The 14,036-nt window shown below is 45.5% G+C and overlaps 1 protein-coding gene across 1 annotated transcript; it reads left to right on the forward strand.

The window, feature by feature from the left end:
* The first annotated feature begins 5,967 nt into the window (after positions 1 to 5,967).
* DEFB105B (defensin beta 105B) lies at positions 5,968 to 10,301 on the forward strand. The gene is made up of 3 exons (XM_036839031.1): positions 5,968 to 6,512; positions 7,241 to 7,282; positions 10,174 to 10,301. The coding sequence occupies exons 1-3, from the start codon at positions 6,443 to 6,445 to the stop codon at positions 10,299 to 10,301; spliced, it is 240 nt and encodes a 79-aa protein (XP_036694926.1). The 5' UTR covers positions 5,968 to 6,442.
* The last annotated feature ends 3,735 nt before the right edge of the window (positions 10,302 to 14,036 follow it).

Consider the following 14,036-nt stretch of genomic DNA (forward strand, 5'->3'; position numbering starts at 1 on the left):
CTTAGTACTTGATGAGGAGAAATCATTAGAGTAGCCAGCTTCAACTTAAAGACAGGCAGAGCACCTTTTTTAAAAAAAACATTTTTGTTTGTTTGTTTTTTGTTTTTGGCTGTGCCGTGCGCCATGCAGGATCTTAGTTCCCCCTCCAGGGATCGAACCCGTGCCCCCTGCAGTGGAAGCGCAGAGTCCTAACCACTAGACTGCCAGGGAAGTCCCCAGGCAGGGCATCTTACCAGAATCAACATTTTTAAAGTTGCACAGTTCAGGTGTGTATGCAATGAATGTGTCAGACGTACACAAATTGCAATTAATGTCAACATATAAAGATGCCTAATTCACATACCCGTAAAACTAAAACCAGATAGATTAGTGCCAGCATGTGCGCTAATCAAACCAGCATCGGCATATGAGCTCGTAAGTTTAAATACTCTGACATTTCAAAGCTCAGTGAACCCTGGCTTCTACCACAGGAATTTATACTCTCTCTGCCGTCCTAATAGTAGAAGGCTATCTCAGGCTAGGGGTACTGGACCTCACTCTGACAAGAGTCCTTGTATTGGATCCAATTCGCAGTGATGGCCCAGAAAGAGAAAGCCTCTGGAAAGAGCGAGAGCACGCATGCCTACAGGGCTTCTAATGGATCACCGCAGATACCCATCTAGAGAATACGTGTGGGCCTGTGTGTGCACGTATGGCACGTTAATAGGTCAGTTTCGGTTAGTTACATTAGATAACTTCCTATTACATCATCTTGTACTGCATTGACTAATTATATATTAAGTATGAGGGATCTGAAAAGGGTGCTGTGGTTATTTTCCAACGTGTCCATCAAGGCCAGTGGAAGGAATGGTTCGCTCCAGGTGCTAGATCCCCGTGTGCTTGGCCCAGAATCTACTCACACAGGGTTACTGTGAAACAGACCAGAGACATGCACAGCTGGTGGAAACTTCTGAGCCTCATACCAGGGATATCACTGGCATTTGGCACAAATTCGGACTCAAGGTCGGTTCTGGAAAACCCTTTGTTCAGCTCTCTGGAATGTGGGATGAGTCTAGCCTTGCACTGTGATTTTGGGCAGGACCCAGATGGAGCCATTGGAGGTCCTCAGGAGGTGATGACGGAGTTCTGATGCGGAAAGGACACTGGCGAGACAGAGCCGGCCTCAAGGCCTGGCTTCCCTCCTGCTTCCCCGCATGATTTTGACAAGCTGCTCGGCCTACCTGAAGTTTAACTTCTACAGCTGTGAAATATATGTAAAACAGGCCTTCCAAGCCAAAAGAGTTGCTCTGAATATCACTAAATTACAGGTAGGGCAGAGTCTCCCTCAAAGGCACTGTCATTAGAGAGTGAAATACGTTTTATTATGTGACAGTTTGGTCTCAGTGTCCAGCTCTGTAGCCTGTGATTAAGGAATGGCAGTTGAAGCTTTACTATTTTAAGTAATACCGTGACTGGCCGGGTACACAGTGTCTCCAAGCTCCACCCCTTTCTCTTCCATTTCTCTCTCTCTCGGTCTCTCTTCCTTACCTGTCTTAATCTCTATCACAACTATTTTTTAAAAGATCCATTGATGGCCACCCTTGCTTTCAATTTTTTTTCAAATTTTTGTTTTTGTTAATGAGCAAAAGACTGAGAACCAAAAGGCATCTTTTCTGGCATATCTTGATGTCTTCAAACCTGTGACGCTCCATCCTAGATGATAACAAAAAATGCAACGGCTTTACAGCAGAGGCAGTAGAGGAGAATTGCCCTCCTTTGGCAGATTCAGGGCTCCTGGGCCGAGGGTGTCACTGCATTCTAGAGCGGACTGCGCCCAGGTGCCCGTGGAGACAGACTCACTCTCCGAGCCTCCACCTCCGATAACCTTCCCTGCGAAGGTGCTCGTTTTACCTGGGGCCAGAAAGAAGAAGACGGCAAAGAGAAAGAGGGACGTCCTCATGACTTGCAGTTCTCGAGAGATCAGCACAGTGTCCACGAGAAAAGAGCAGCGAACACCCACATTTAAACCTTTATCCAGCCTGATAACATCTTGGTCGGTGAGGCGTGGCGGAAGCGAAGATGTGTCTGTGCCCTTCTCCTGGAGGCCACAGTCACATGGGTGGAGAGAAAGACCTGAACTGTCCACTTTAATCCTCCCCCTTGTGAGACAGGGAATGGGATACCTCTCTTTAAGAAGACGTGAAATTACGGGGGTAAGCGTCCATCGGCATCACCCCACTACTCCGATTGATGCTAATGTCGAAATACCCTAGACGCATTTGTTAAAACAATAACCCCCGCTTCCCCAGCCGCCAAGCAACAAATGATTGCTATGTTATGGCAAAGGTGGTTTTCACACGTGATCTGGATAAGCTCACCAATTTAGTTCCTCGTGCTCCACGGATACCAATGAGGGATTGAACGTATAACTACCTTCGAGAAAACGGACACGTTTCTCAAGGGAAGAATTCCAGATGGTATTTGCTGACATTCCCCCTCCAGGGGACGGAGCTTAATTGTCTCAACTTGAAAGTGATTTGCTTCCAAAGAATAGAATATAGAAGGGGAAGAACAGTCACTGAGGAGTGGGGGAGCCTGGCAGGCACGCCTCACCAAGTGGTCAAGGTTAACCTCAGGAGGGGTCAGTCATGTATCCCTGACATGAGGAGTGGGAGGAGAAGGACACTTCCCTCTGTGCTCTCCTTCTCCCAAACCCTAAACCCCAGTCCACTCATGAGAAAACATCAGACAAACTGGAATGCTGTAGTTTAGTTAGTAGTCAAGTACTACTGAGACTTTCTCGGTTTTGACAAATGAACCATGGTTATTAACATGAATAACTATTAACATGGATGTTAAGGTTGGGGAACTGGGGGGAGGGTAGATGGGCACTCTCTGTACTATCTTTGCAACTTTTCAGTAAATCTAAAATTATTCCAAACTAAAAATTTTATTTTAAAAAACGATCGGGGAATATCCTATCTAACTTTAGCCTCAGTCACCATGATATTTTTGTTAGGTTTTTTTAATGCATATTGATTATATATGATGAATGATCCAGTTAGGAATGATAGACTGAAAACATGCATTTTCTCTCTTCCCTTCCAACCTCACCTAAATAGATTGAAGCCCCCAAGAAAAGACGAACTTCCAAATATTTTCAGTTATACACAGTTTCATTTATCTTGTTTGTTATCTCCTCATCTCATTTATTTTTGCTTCTTACAAAGTGAGTCTGATTCATCTGCAAGTGAAGGTTGCAAACATGACAGACTGACCGTTGGATCCTCTGAAACAAATGAATGTTAATAAGGTGATGGAAACTCCACTTCTTGTCAGGGATTCATGTGGTTTCTCACCTAAATTCAGGATGTATAGTGTCTCAGTCTGTTCAGGCTGCTGTAACAAAATACCACAGACTCAGTGGCTTATAAACAAGCATTCATTTCTCACAGTTCTGGAGGCTGTGCAAGATCAGGGTGAGGACCCTCTTCCGGGTGGCAGATGGCTGACTTCTCACTGTGTCCCCACGTGGCAGAAGGGGAAGGGAATCTCTCTGGGGTCTCCTTTATAAAGGCACTAATCCCACTCATGAGGGCACCACCCTCATGACCTAATCTTGTCCCAAAGACCCCACGCTCAAACATCGTCACCTTAAGGGTTAGGATTTCAACATAAGAATTTTGGGGGGGACACAGACATTCAGACCATAGCCTAAAGAAGCTTGTCTGAGCTCTCACAAATAGCCAACTAACTCTCCTGAGGGAAGTGCTGTGTGTAACCTGCTAAAAGAGCAGTCCTCCTGTTCACACCTCACTGGGAAGAGGACAAATGCATTTTATTGGGTGAATTCTAAGCACAGGAGTATGGTGAGTTCCAGGATTTGGGGGCTGATCAAGGAAAAAGCAGGACCATGAGAGGCAGTAACACCACAGGCCATATTGGGTGGCACGTGGACAGGGTTACAGGAGGAGGCCTTCCAGAGAGTGTGGCCTGAGGCCACCAGCCCAAAGGGCAAGGGAACTCCGAGGAGAGGGGCATCAGCGGGGGGCTCGTGTGTCTAGATGGCGTCACTTGGCAGCAGGGTGGGGAGTCTCTGGGTCGGAGGGCACAGAAAGGCGGCAGCAGTTTGGGGTCATGGCTACAGGGTGTGTCTGATCCGTGGTTAGCAGGTGGGGGGTGTGATTTTGCAGGGTGTGCAAAGCAGGGGGGCTCTTCCTGGCTGAATATATGCCTATTTGTGCTACATTTGGAGCAACTGGATGTGGAAGAATTTGAGTTTGGAGCCGGGGGATCTGTGCTACAGAAGTAAACGACACAGGGACCAGCACACTGGGGCCATCTTTGGACCACTGGTGCAGGGAGACCTCGCGGTTCCCACGACGAGGACAAGCCCTATAATTAGAGGTGGTTTCAAGCGTCATTTTATTTTTCTGAGATTGGAAGTTCACTCCAGGTCAGGACCAGCTACATCATCTGCTGGGCCTATTGAAGGATGAAAACATACGATTCCACGTTCAAAAAGCAGGGAAACGCTGCCATTAAAGCCACCAAAATATGAAGCTTTTTCCTTTCCTCCCAGGTTTCTGTCAGTATTTTTTATCTGCTGTTTAATGTTGTACTCCCTTGGACACAGGGACACTCAGGGACACCTTGCAGACCCTCCCCGGTGCCCTCCACCCTGCCGCTCTGCGCATATGCTTGTGGCCCACTGGCTGCTGGGCTGCCCCCGAGTCCTGCCACCCACTGCTGGGCAGGTGTGCCTTGTCCCAGACAGGGTCAAGCCAGGCATCTCTCCTTCTCACGGGCCTGACATCCCCACCATGACAACTGGGCGACTCCTGAGATCCTGAAACGCCTGTGTGGGATGCAGTCGGTGCTGAATTGCAGCCGGGGAGAGGCTCGCTCCAGTCACGCTGCCCGCCTTCACCATAGCACCAGCAGCCCTGGGGCGGGTTGGTCGGTGTCCTGTCCTGAGATGCTCAGGGCTCAGGAACATGGCCCCAACCCTCCCTGGGTACCAGTGCAAGCTAAGAGTGCACGGTGGCAGCGGTCGCCGGGAGGGAATAGAAAGGAGGAGGCCAGGCTGGGGCCCAGGGTTCATGGTGCAGCGCCGGGGACCAGAAACCCTCCCAAGGAGCATCAGGCTTCGTTTACAAAAAACATAGTCAAAGGTAAAAGGTTGGAAAATTTCAATACAGCGAGTGCAGAGCTTTAAACCCCAAGGTGGCAGGAAGAGCTGTGTGACCACCCTGGTCACCTGCCCGCAAAGCCGGCCTGGCTACAGGTTATTAAAAATGCCCCAAAGTTGAAAGGCATTAGGCTCAGCTCTATCCCCCAGCACGTACATATTAGCTTGTGTTCCTGAAGCTTAATTGTTGAAAACACATACACGTATCAGTGATGTTTTGTTTTATGGGCCGGGAAAGCTTCATTATGACTTAGTGGACTTGGAAAAGAGTTTACAGAAACGCTAGAGAGAGAGAGATGTGAACCAGTCCTAGTAACAATAGCCCGACACTCTGCTAAGCACTTTCCATACATTATTTCAGTTAATCCTCTCAAATATCCTATGAAGTAGGTACCATTATTACATCCTCATTTTAAGGATGAAGAAGCTGAGGTTCAGAAAATTAAGCAACCTGATCGAGGTCATATACTGGCTACATCAATCTGTCTGACTTCAGAGTCTAATTATTAGAGTCTACTAATTTAAAAATTATCCTATTTTTGTCATTTCAAAAATGAAGAACAGAGCCTTGCATGAGCATAGGCAACAGGACGGGACTTCTGGGGGTGCAGTGATATGGGTATAACTTTTAATACCCATGTTCTTCATGAATTAAAAGGGTGTGATAATTATGACTTTGGTCTTCTAGGTGATGTTGTTACAGGCTCAGGGATTCAGAGGTAACTTGGCAAAACGACTGCTACCCCTCCCTTTCTCCTTGGGAATTTTAGGGACAGTACACGTGAAAGCCAGGGAAGTGACACTATATTTATTGAGCTCTCACAGGGCACCAGGCCTCCTTCAGAGCATTCCACGTGTTCAAAACACTTTTGTGTCATCATCACACCAGCTCCTCAGAGCAACCTTGAGAGGTTGGCGGAGTGACTGTGCTCTCTCTCAATAACTCTGAGTTGGTCCTTGTTTGACAGATACGCAAACCGAGCTGGGAGCGGTGAGGCGTAGTTTGCTCTTCTCCCTGGACTAGGGCAGAGTTGGCCTGGTGTCCTTTCCACCACCCCAGTCAGAATCCCCCCAGTTCAAGGCTCTATGGAGGCCAAGGGTTATGAGGCATCACATCAGTCCTTGATCCTGGGAAATGGAGCGTATAAATGTGCTTTCTTTATGGATCCACTCCACTGACCAAGAGCATATCCCATTGCTTTCAAATATAAGGGAGCCTCTCGTCCTCTCAAAGGAATCCCGAACCTCTGTTTGAAGAGTCTTCCCTCAGAGATGGCGCCAAGCAGGAAGATGTTTTATTTTGTCTTTGCCTTTTTCTTCATTTTGGCTCAATTTCCACCAGGTAAATGAGAGTAGATGGGGTCGTGATGGGGCAGAGCATGAAGCCTGATGATTCTTCCGCGTGCCACCCTAAAACGAGAGTAGCAGCTCCCCTCTGCACTTCTCATGAGAACTCTTGAACCTGCAGTAGCATTTTCTATGAGCAAACTATGATTCCTTTTATTTTTTTAAATGTTTTTTAAATTAATTAATTTATTTATTTTTATTTTTATCTTTTGGCTGCATTGGGTCTTTGTTGCTGCGTGTGGGCTTTGTCTAGTTGCAGTGAGCAGGGGATACTCTTCGTTGCAGTGCACAGGCTTCTCATTGCGGTGGCTTCCCTTGTTGCGGAGCACAGGCTCTCGGCGTGCGGACTTCAGTAGTTGTGGCACGTGGGCTCAGTAGTTGTGGCACGTGGGCTCAGTAGTTGTGGCTCACGGGCTCTAGAGCGCAGGCTCAGTAGTTTGTGGCGCATGGGCTTAGTTGCTCCATGGCATGTGGGATCTTCCCGGACCAGGGCTCGAACCTGTGTCCCCTGCATTGGCAGGCGGATTCTTAACCGCTGTGCCACCAGGGAAGCCCTATGATTCCTTTAAAAAAACAAACAAACAAACTTATTCTTGGATACCAGGAGTTCTGGCCTTCAAAAATAGAAAAAAGATTCAACCTCTGTGAGTTGGGAAAACTTTTACACAGTGCTATTTCCCGCATTGATATTCATATCCAAAATGTGCTTTGTTTTGAATTTAGGGTGCCAGGCAGGACTCAAGTATGCCCAGCCACTTCCAGCAGGTAGGTTAAATCCCTTTTTACTTTTAGGAACTCTGGCCCTGTTAGGTATCTCTGACTTCATGGAGGTATCTCTGACTTCAGGAAGCCATGTAGATAGTGGTGAAAACAGAATTGCCTGAAATCCTAGCCCACGAACTCTACCTTCTTCTCTTCCTCTTGTTCCCAGCGTCATATCTGGGTTTTCCATTTCACAGAGAAATCTCTTTGTTACTGGATTGTAATTTTGGTCATGGGGCTTTGGACCTCGTGGCTGTTCTCATTAGCTCATGGTACTAACTAAACCAAGGTCACAGGACCAAGCTTGTACCAGCCAACTAACACTGCCCTGAGAACATGCCCACCCATCTCTTATAGCCTCTGGTCCTAAGTCCAGTAAGGTGTGTCCCAAACGTATACCACTGGTCTAAAAAGGATCAAATAAAGGAGTCAGGGCGTTTCAGTGAAAACTCATCACCACTGCAGAAGAGATATTCATAATGAATAGCCCACTGATCTTTTTTTCTGTGAACTCACCTTATACAGGAACAAAAAGCATATTTATAAACAGAACTGAAAGAAATATTCCTGGGTAATTCTAAACAAAATTTACAAGTGTTCAGACAGAATTTCAGAGTGAGAAAGAGTAAGGTTGCCACTAGTCATTCAGTGCTTACGGTGTACCAGGCAGTCTATTAACAACTTTATGTGGATTATGTCATTTGATCTCCAAAACATCCCTTTAAGGAAGGTACTATTATAACCACCGTTTTACAGAAGATGAAGCAGAGATATAGATTAGATGTTAAATAATTTTGCCCAGGGGATACAAATAATAAGTTGTAAGCTAGACTTCCAAGTCAGGACAAGTTTTAATTCCGTGACTCTCAACCAGGTAGAATAATGCCCAGCAATACTCGTAAGCAGAGGTAGCAAACAAAATCTTCAACAAACTGTGCTGCACAAGCACTGAACAATCAGACCACATACTGCCTGGAGAAGAGCAGATGCTGCCTTAAGCAATGATTTTGCCAGTGCCAGTGGGTACCAACTGCACGTAAGCCCTGTGTATAAACATAACCAGAGAGGGTTACTAGGGTGATGGGTGGGAGAATGGGTATTCTAGGTCTGTAGCAAATGGGAATCTAGAGGTAATCCCTGGCATTCCAAAGAGTAAGTCAGATGAGAAATGCAGCAGAATCCCATATCCTATCTGATTCCATGGCTGAAAATGTTGATTCTTCCCTGATTCAGTAATGAGACTCTCAGGAAGTAGGACAGGCTGAGACACCAAAGCACAACTATTAGCAAATCCGTGTGAAGAGAAGTGGAGCTCACACAAGCTGGGAAAGCCAGGTGGATGCTAACGCAGAAGATCCTAGGTGAGGAAGGAGACTGGAATTTAGGAGAAAGTCATAAAATTAGAAGCTAGACATGAACAAGAAGTTGAGAAGCTTGAGATTCAGCTATTGATCTGAGGTGCCTTGGAGCCACAGAATTGTACTGTAGGCTTTAGACCAAGGTGGTGGAGAAGAAAGATACTGGTTTGATATTTGTTATCAGGGAGACTTTGATGTCATCTGCTGCTAGCAGGAGTGCATCTTCAGTAGAGCTCTACCTGACATCTTCTCTCACCTCCAGTCAAAGAGAGTGAGAATAAGTCACCAGGGACTTTGTTTCGGAGTCGATCGGAATTCTTATCCAAAGGTGTAATGAGTGTACAGCATCAAGGAAAAGAGGAAGGTGATACAAACCCAGGCTTAGTAGACCAAAGGCTGAGGGGACGGATTTGACGCTAACAGTGGACTTCCTAGGAGCAAATGGAGAGCCAAGGCAGTCCCCAGGACAATGGAAATCTCCAATACAACGTAAGCAACACTTAGCATGAACACACACAATCTGTGAGTTCGTATTCAGAAGTTATGTGGGCGACCTCAGGAGATCCAGTAGCCAGGCAATAGGACGGAGCCCTGGGAATGGACCAATGGCAGCTGGGTGAGTCACGGGGCAACTTGCTCCATGCGCAGAGTGAGGAGCAGGTGGTGAGGCCGGAAACAAACAGAGGACCACGACTGACATGAGCACCAAGGACGGAGGAGTGAGCTGCTAGGAGCTCGCTGAACGACTGCAGTGGCGGCACCAACCTGAAGGTTCCATGTTCTGAGGTTATTGGGGAGGGGTGGTTATAATAGGAAAGAAAGTAAGAGGTTACAATTTAAATGCTGCCCCCGGAGAATCAGGCCAGCAAATACAGGCTGCCTGGCTAGCAGAGGCACTACCTACATGGTCCATGAATGTTATCCTGAAAAATTCTTTGTGGTCCTGTAAAAAAGTTTCTGCTTAAAGGAACAACCAGAACAGCTAACTGAGTAAACAGTGTTTGGCAAAATATTCTCACATAAATTATTCCATTTGACCACTAAAAAAATTAAAGAAAAAAGTAGCAAGTACTTCTAGAATGTCCATTTGACAAATGACAAAGCTGAGATTAAGCAGTTTACTGAGGACACGTGGCCATTACCTGGCTCAAACAAAACTGAACCTGAGTCTTGAAACTCTACCCTCAAAGATCTTTCCAAACCACAAGATAGCCCTCCCATTTTCACCTTGTAACCTTCACAGCAGCATCAGGTATGTATTTTTGTAGTTCCGTAATATACATGACACTCTGTCCAACTGTGCTTACTTTTGACCCATGCAGGTTGCTAAACCCATGAAGACAGGGACTGCACCTTCCTCTTGCTTAAACATTAACTCTCCCCATCTCTACTCTGAAAAAAGTGGAGCTCCTTGGAAAAGTCCAGGCAGTTTCTTGAAAACACTTTTTATAATCATAAACCCCAAGCCTCCCTTCTTCTTTCCCCTCCCTAGAGAGCCCTTGGGAAAGGCATGTCAGCAGCTCTTTCTTGGTGCAGGTGACTTTGCTCCTTGCGAGCCATGCAGGCTCGGCCGGGGCAAATGCAGGAAGATGTGCGCGGAGGACGAGAAGATTGTTGGGAATTGCAAGGTGAACTTTTTCTGTTGCCGACGGAGGGTCCAGTAAGCCACACCAGCACTCTTCTGGCTTCAGAAACAGGACCGGATATTCAAGGAAGGTCGAGAAGTTATGCAGCTTAACCAAGTCACACACTGCGTGTCAGGATCATGCTCATTTCCTTCTTCCTTTGTTTCTTTGCTTATTTTTTAAGATAATCTTTAAGCAGGCTGCCAGTAGGGAGAGGGAATGGGGGAGGGGTGAGGTAGGGGTGGGAGACTGAGAGGTACAAACTGCTATGTATAAAATAAATAAGCTATAAGGATATACTGTACAGCATGGGGAATAAAGCCAATATTTTATAATAATTTTAAACGGAGTGTAATCTATAAAATATTGACTTCCTATGTTGTACACCTGAAACTAATAGATTGTAAATCAACTATACTTAAATTAACAAAAAAGTCAAGACATGAGTGGGTACCTGATAGCTACTCACAGAATCAGATACTATTACTGTATATTTATAGAGTTCCTTATAATTTATGAATCTTTCCCCCATAATTTTCTTGTATGACTCACAATCATCTTATAAGGTAGATTTTATTATCCCCATTTATATTTGAAGAAGTTGAGACCCAGGCAGGCTGTCATTTCCTCATGGTCATAGCTGGAAACCAGTAAAGGGTGTGCACACCACTATCATGTTCTGTGTATCCATTTACATGCACTAATTCTCACAAAGTAGGTACATGAAAATGGCATCCACAACACTGTTAACGGGATTATAATTCTATAGAGTTTAACAAATTATTTTTTCCACATCATTTCTTGTTGAACCAATATATTATCACTCATTCTAGTACTTATGGTGTATTTTTTATTGAATATATTTGACATAGAACCATGTAAATTTAAGACATACATGTTCATTTGATACATTTATATATTGTAATATGATTGCTGTTGTAGCGATATTTAGCACCTCTATCATAGTACCTAATTATCCTTTCTTTTTAGTGTTCGGATAACTAAGTTTTAGTCTCTCAGCAAAACTGTTGTCTGTATTCATTATACTGTGCATTAGATCACTGTGGCTTATTTACTACCTGCTGCAAGTCTGTATCCTTAACATCAATGCCGTCCTCCTACCTCCCATCCCCTGGTAACCACCATTTTACTCTCTGTTTTTTACAAGTTTGACTTTTTTAGCTTCCACATATAATAGATATCATTCAGTACTTGTCTTTTTCTGACTATCTCACTGAGCATAATGTGCTCAAGGTCCATCCATATTGTCGTAAATGGCATCAAAATAGCCAACAGTTCCCTGAAAAGATGCTCAACGTCACTACTCCTCAGGGAAATGCAACTCAAAACCACACCTCACACCACTCAGAATGGCCATCATCAAGAAGACAAGAGACAACAGGTGTTAGAGAGGATATGGTGGGTGTGTTTTTTTTAAAACATCTCACATCTACTCAGTTAAGGTCCAGGGTACCAACTCTGTGTTTCTCTTCCTACCAGTGGATGAAAATGTCAGACATTAACTTCAAAATGTTCAGCATTGAATATGCATAAATGGTTGACTCTATAACTTTGCCTTATGAAATAAAATTTGTAGCTTCGCAAAATAAAGGTCAAAATGATCAGTCCTGTGAGTAGTGACTCAAAGCTGAGCCCTCAGTTTTAACACGTGAGACTGAACAAGGTGTTGCTCCACGTTTGAGTGGACCACGGCCTCATGTGTTGTTTTGCACTCAGATCCACTCCCTGTCCTCTCCCTGCTCTGCTCTGTATAACTGGCGGATTCTCTGCAAGCCTCACTCTCTAAGCTTCCTGGCGTTTCTGGCTGGTGTCAGTCAACTGCAAGTGCCTGGCAGAAGAATGGCAGATGAGAGGACAGGAGAACCGTGGGATTTGCTCTCTCACCGCTCCAGCTTGCGTCCTCACTTCTCGCTCGGCACTCCCACTGCAGGCACCGCTTCTGCCAGCTAGCCCCCGCTCCTGGGTGCACACCAGAGCCTCTTGTTTTTCTCCAGCCATACGGCAGGGGGCGATTCCAGCTGTGGCTGGTGTTAGTGTGGCCTCATTGTTCCCATTTTGCAGGTTTGGTTTTTCCAACACTGTTATCACCAGTTGTCCAATATATTAAATCCTCTTTATTGAATCTTCTGGTATGGGAACCATTTTCATGCCTGGAGCTTGGCTGATCTGACTTTTAGGCTGACTCTGTCGTCAGATCCATTTACATTTGACCAACTGCTCTCCAAAAGAGATCTGAGACATAACCATTGTGAACCCTACAGCGTTTCCTTCATTTTCACAGGAATTAATTCAGGGAAGCGGCAAGTGGAGGCTCTGGTCTCACAAACCTGGTTGAGTCATCGCCTGCTAGTGGATGCTGCTTCTGCCCAGATCTCCCCAGCAAGAGTACAGTTGATGGTTCACAGAGCATCATGAGGCCAGGGTATCCCCTACTCATTCCATATCCCACATTGCTTGATTCCCAAAACTGAAGGTGTTCTGGACCCTAATTGAAGTCTTTTTTACAGAAGAATTCATGTACATGTCTCAGAGTCATACAGAGTGGGGGACCAGTGGTTGTGCCCTGATAGTACCTTAATAATTACCTTAAATAGCATCCACAGTCAGATGGCTTATGGTCTCAGAGGTCACCTCCCATAAATGCTCAACTATTCACAAATTTCCCTTCTTTCTCTTGCTCTCTTCTCTCTTCCGTACTTGCTCTTTTTAGAACTTTTCCATCCAATTACCTCTTTTTTTTTTCACCCCTGAGACACCAGTCCTTCCTACAGAAAAATAAAGTCTCAACTCACACTAATTTCTTGTTACTTGAAAAGTCAGCCCTTTCCGACGTCAAGTGGATGCCCATGACTTCCTCAGATAAGTTTCTGTTGATTCCACAGTACATTATGGAGATCTCTGATATCAGTTTCTGCTGGATCTTCTGAAGGGGAATGTCTTCTGAATGCTGGATGGGTCAGAGGGAAATGGCAAGGAAGAGAGACACTGGGGCTGGTTTCTCTTAAAGTATCTCCATTCAAGTTAGTCTGCATAATGCTCCTGTTTAGCAAGATTTTATCTCCATTAATTCTGAAATTGTGTTGGGTTGGCCAAAAAATTCGTTCGGGGTTTTCAGGTTTTTCCGTAACATCTTATGGAAAACCTGAACGAGCTTTCTGGCCAACCCAATAGCTATTGGTGGTCTTATGCTAGGTGGCTATTACCCCGTCTTAGTTCTGGGTTCTACTTCAAAGCCCTCTCACAATAACTGAAAGGGAATGACAATGCCTATAGAGCAAGGCAGATCAATTTGGGCTGAATTCCCAAAAGGTAGAGGACAAAACACTAAGTATCATTAACTTCCACGTTCCCAACTGAGGTACTAAACCGCAAAGGCAAGAATGACAAAGAGGGGTTTCGCTGGTGGTGCAGTGGTTGAGAATCTGCCTGCCAATACAGGGGACACGGGTTCGAGCCCTGGTCTGGGAAGATCCCACATGCCGCGGAGCAACTAGGCCCGTGAGCCACAACTACTGAGCCTGCGCAACTGGAGCCTGTGCTCCGCAACAAGAGAGGCCGCGATAGTGAGAGGCCCGCGCAGCGCAATGAAGAGTGGCCCCCACTTGCCGCAGCTAGAGAAAGCCCTCGCACAGAAATGAAGACCCAACACAGCCATAAATAAATAAATAAATAATTTAAAAAAAAAAAAAAAAAGAATGGCAAAGAGGGTGACCACAGAATGTGTTTGGAAACACTCAGCCTTGTACTTACTTG

This window comes from Balaenoptera musculus, chromosome 21 (genome assembly GCF_009873245.2).
Source record: "Balaenoptera musculus isolate JJ_BM4_2016_0621 chromosome 21, mBalMus1.pri.v3, whole genome shotgun sequence".
In the NCBI taxonomy this organism is placed as follows: domain Eukaryota; kingdom Metazoa; phylum Chordata; class Mammalia; order Artiodactyla; family Balaenopteridae; genus Balaenoptera; species Balaenoptera musculus.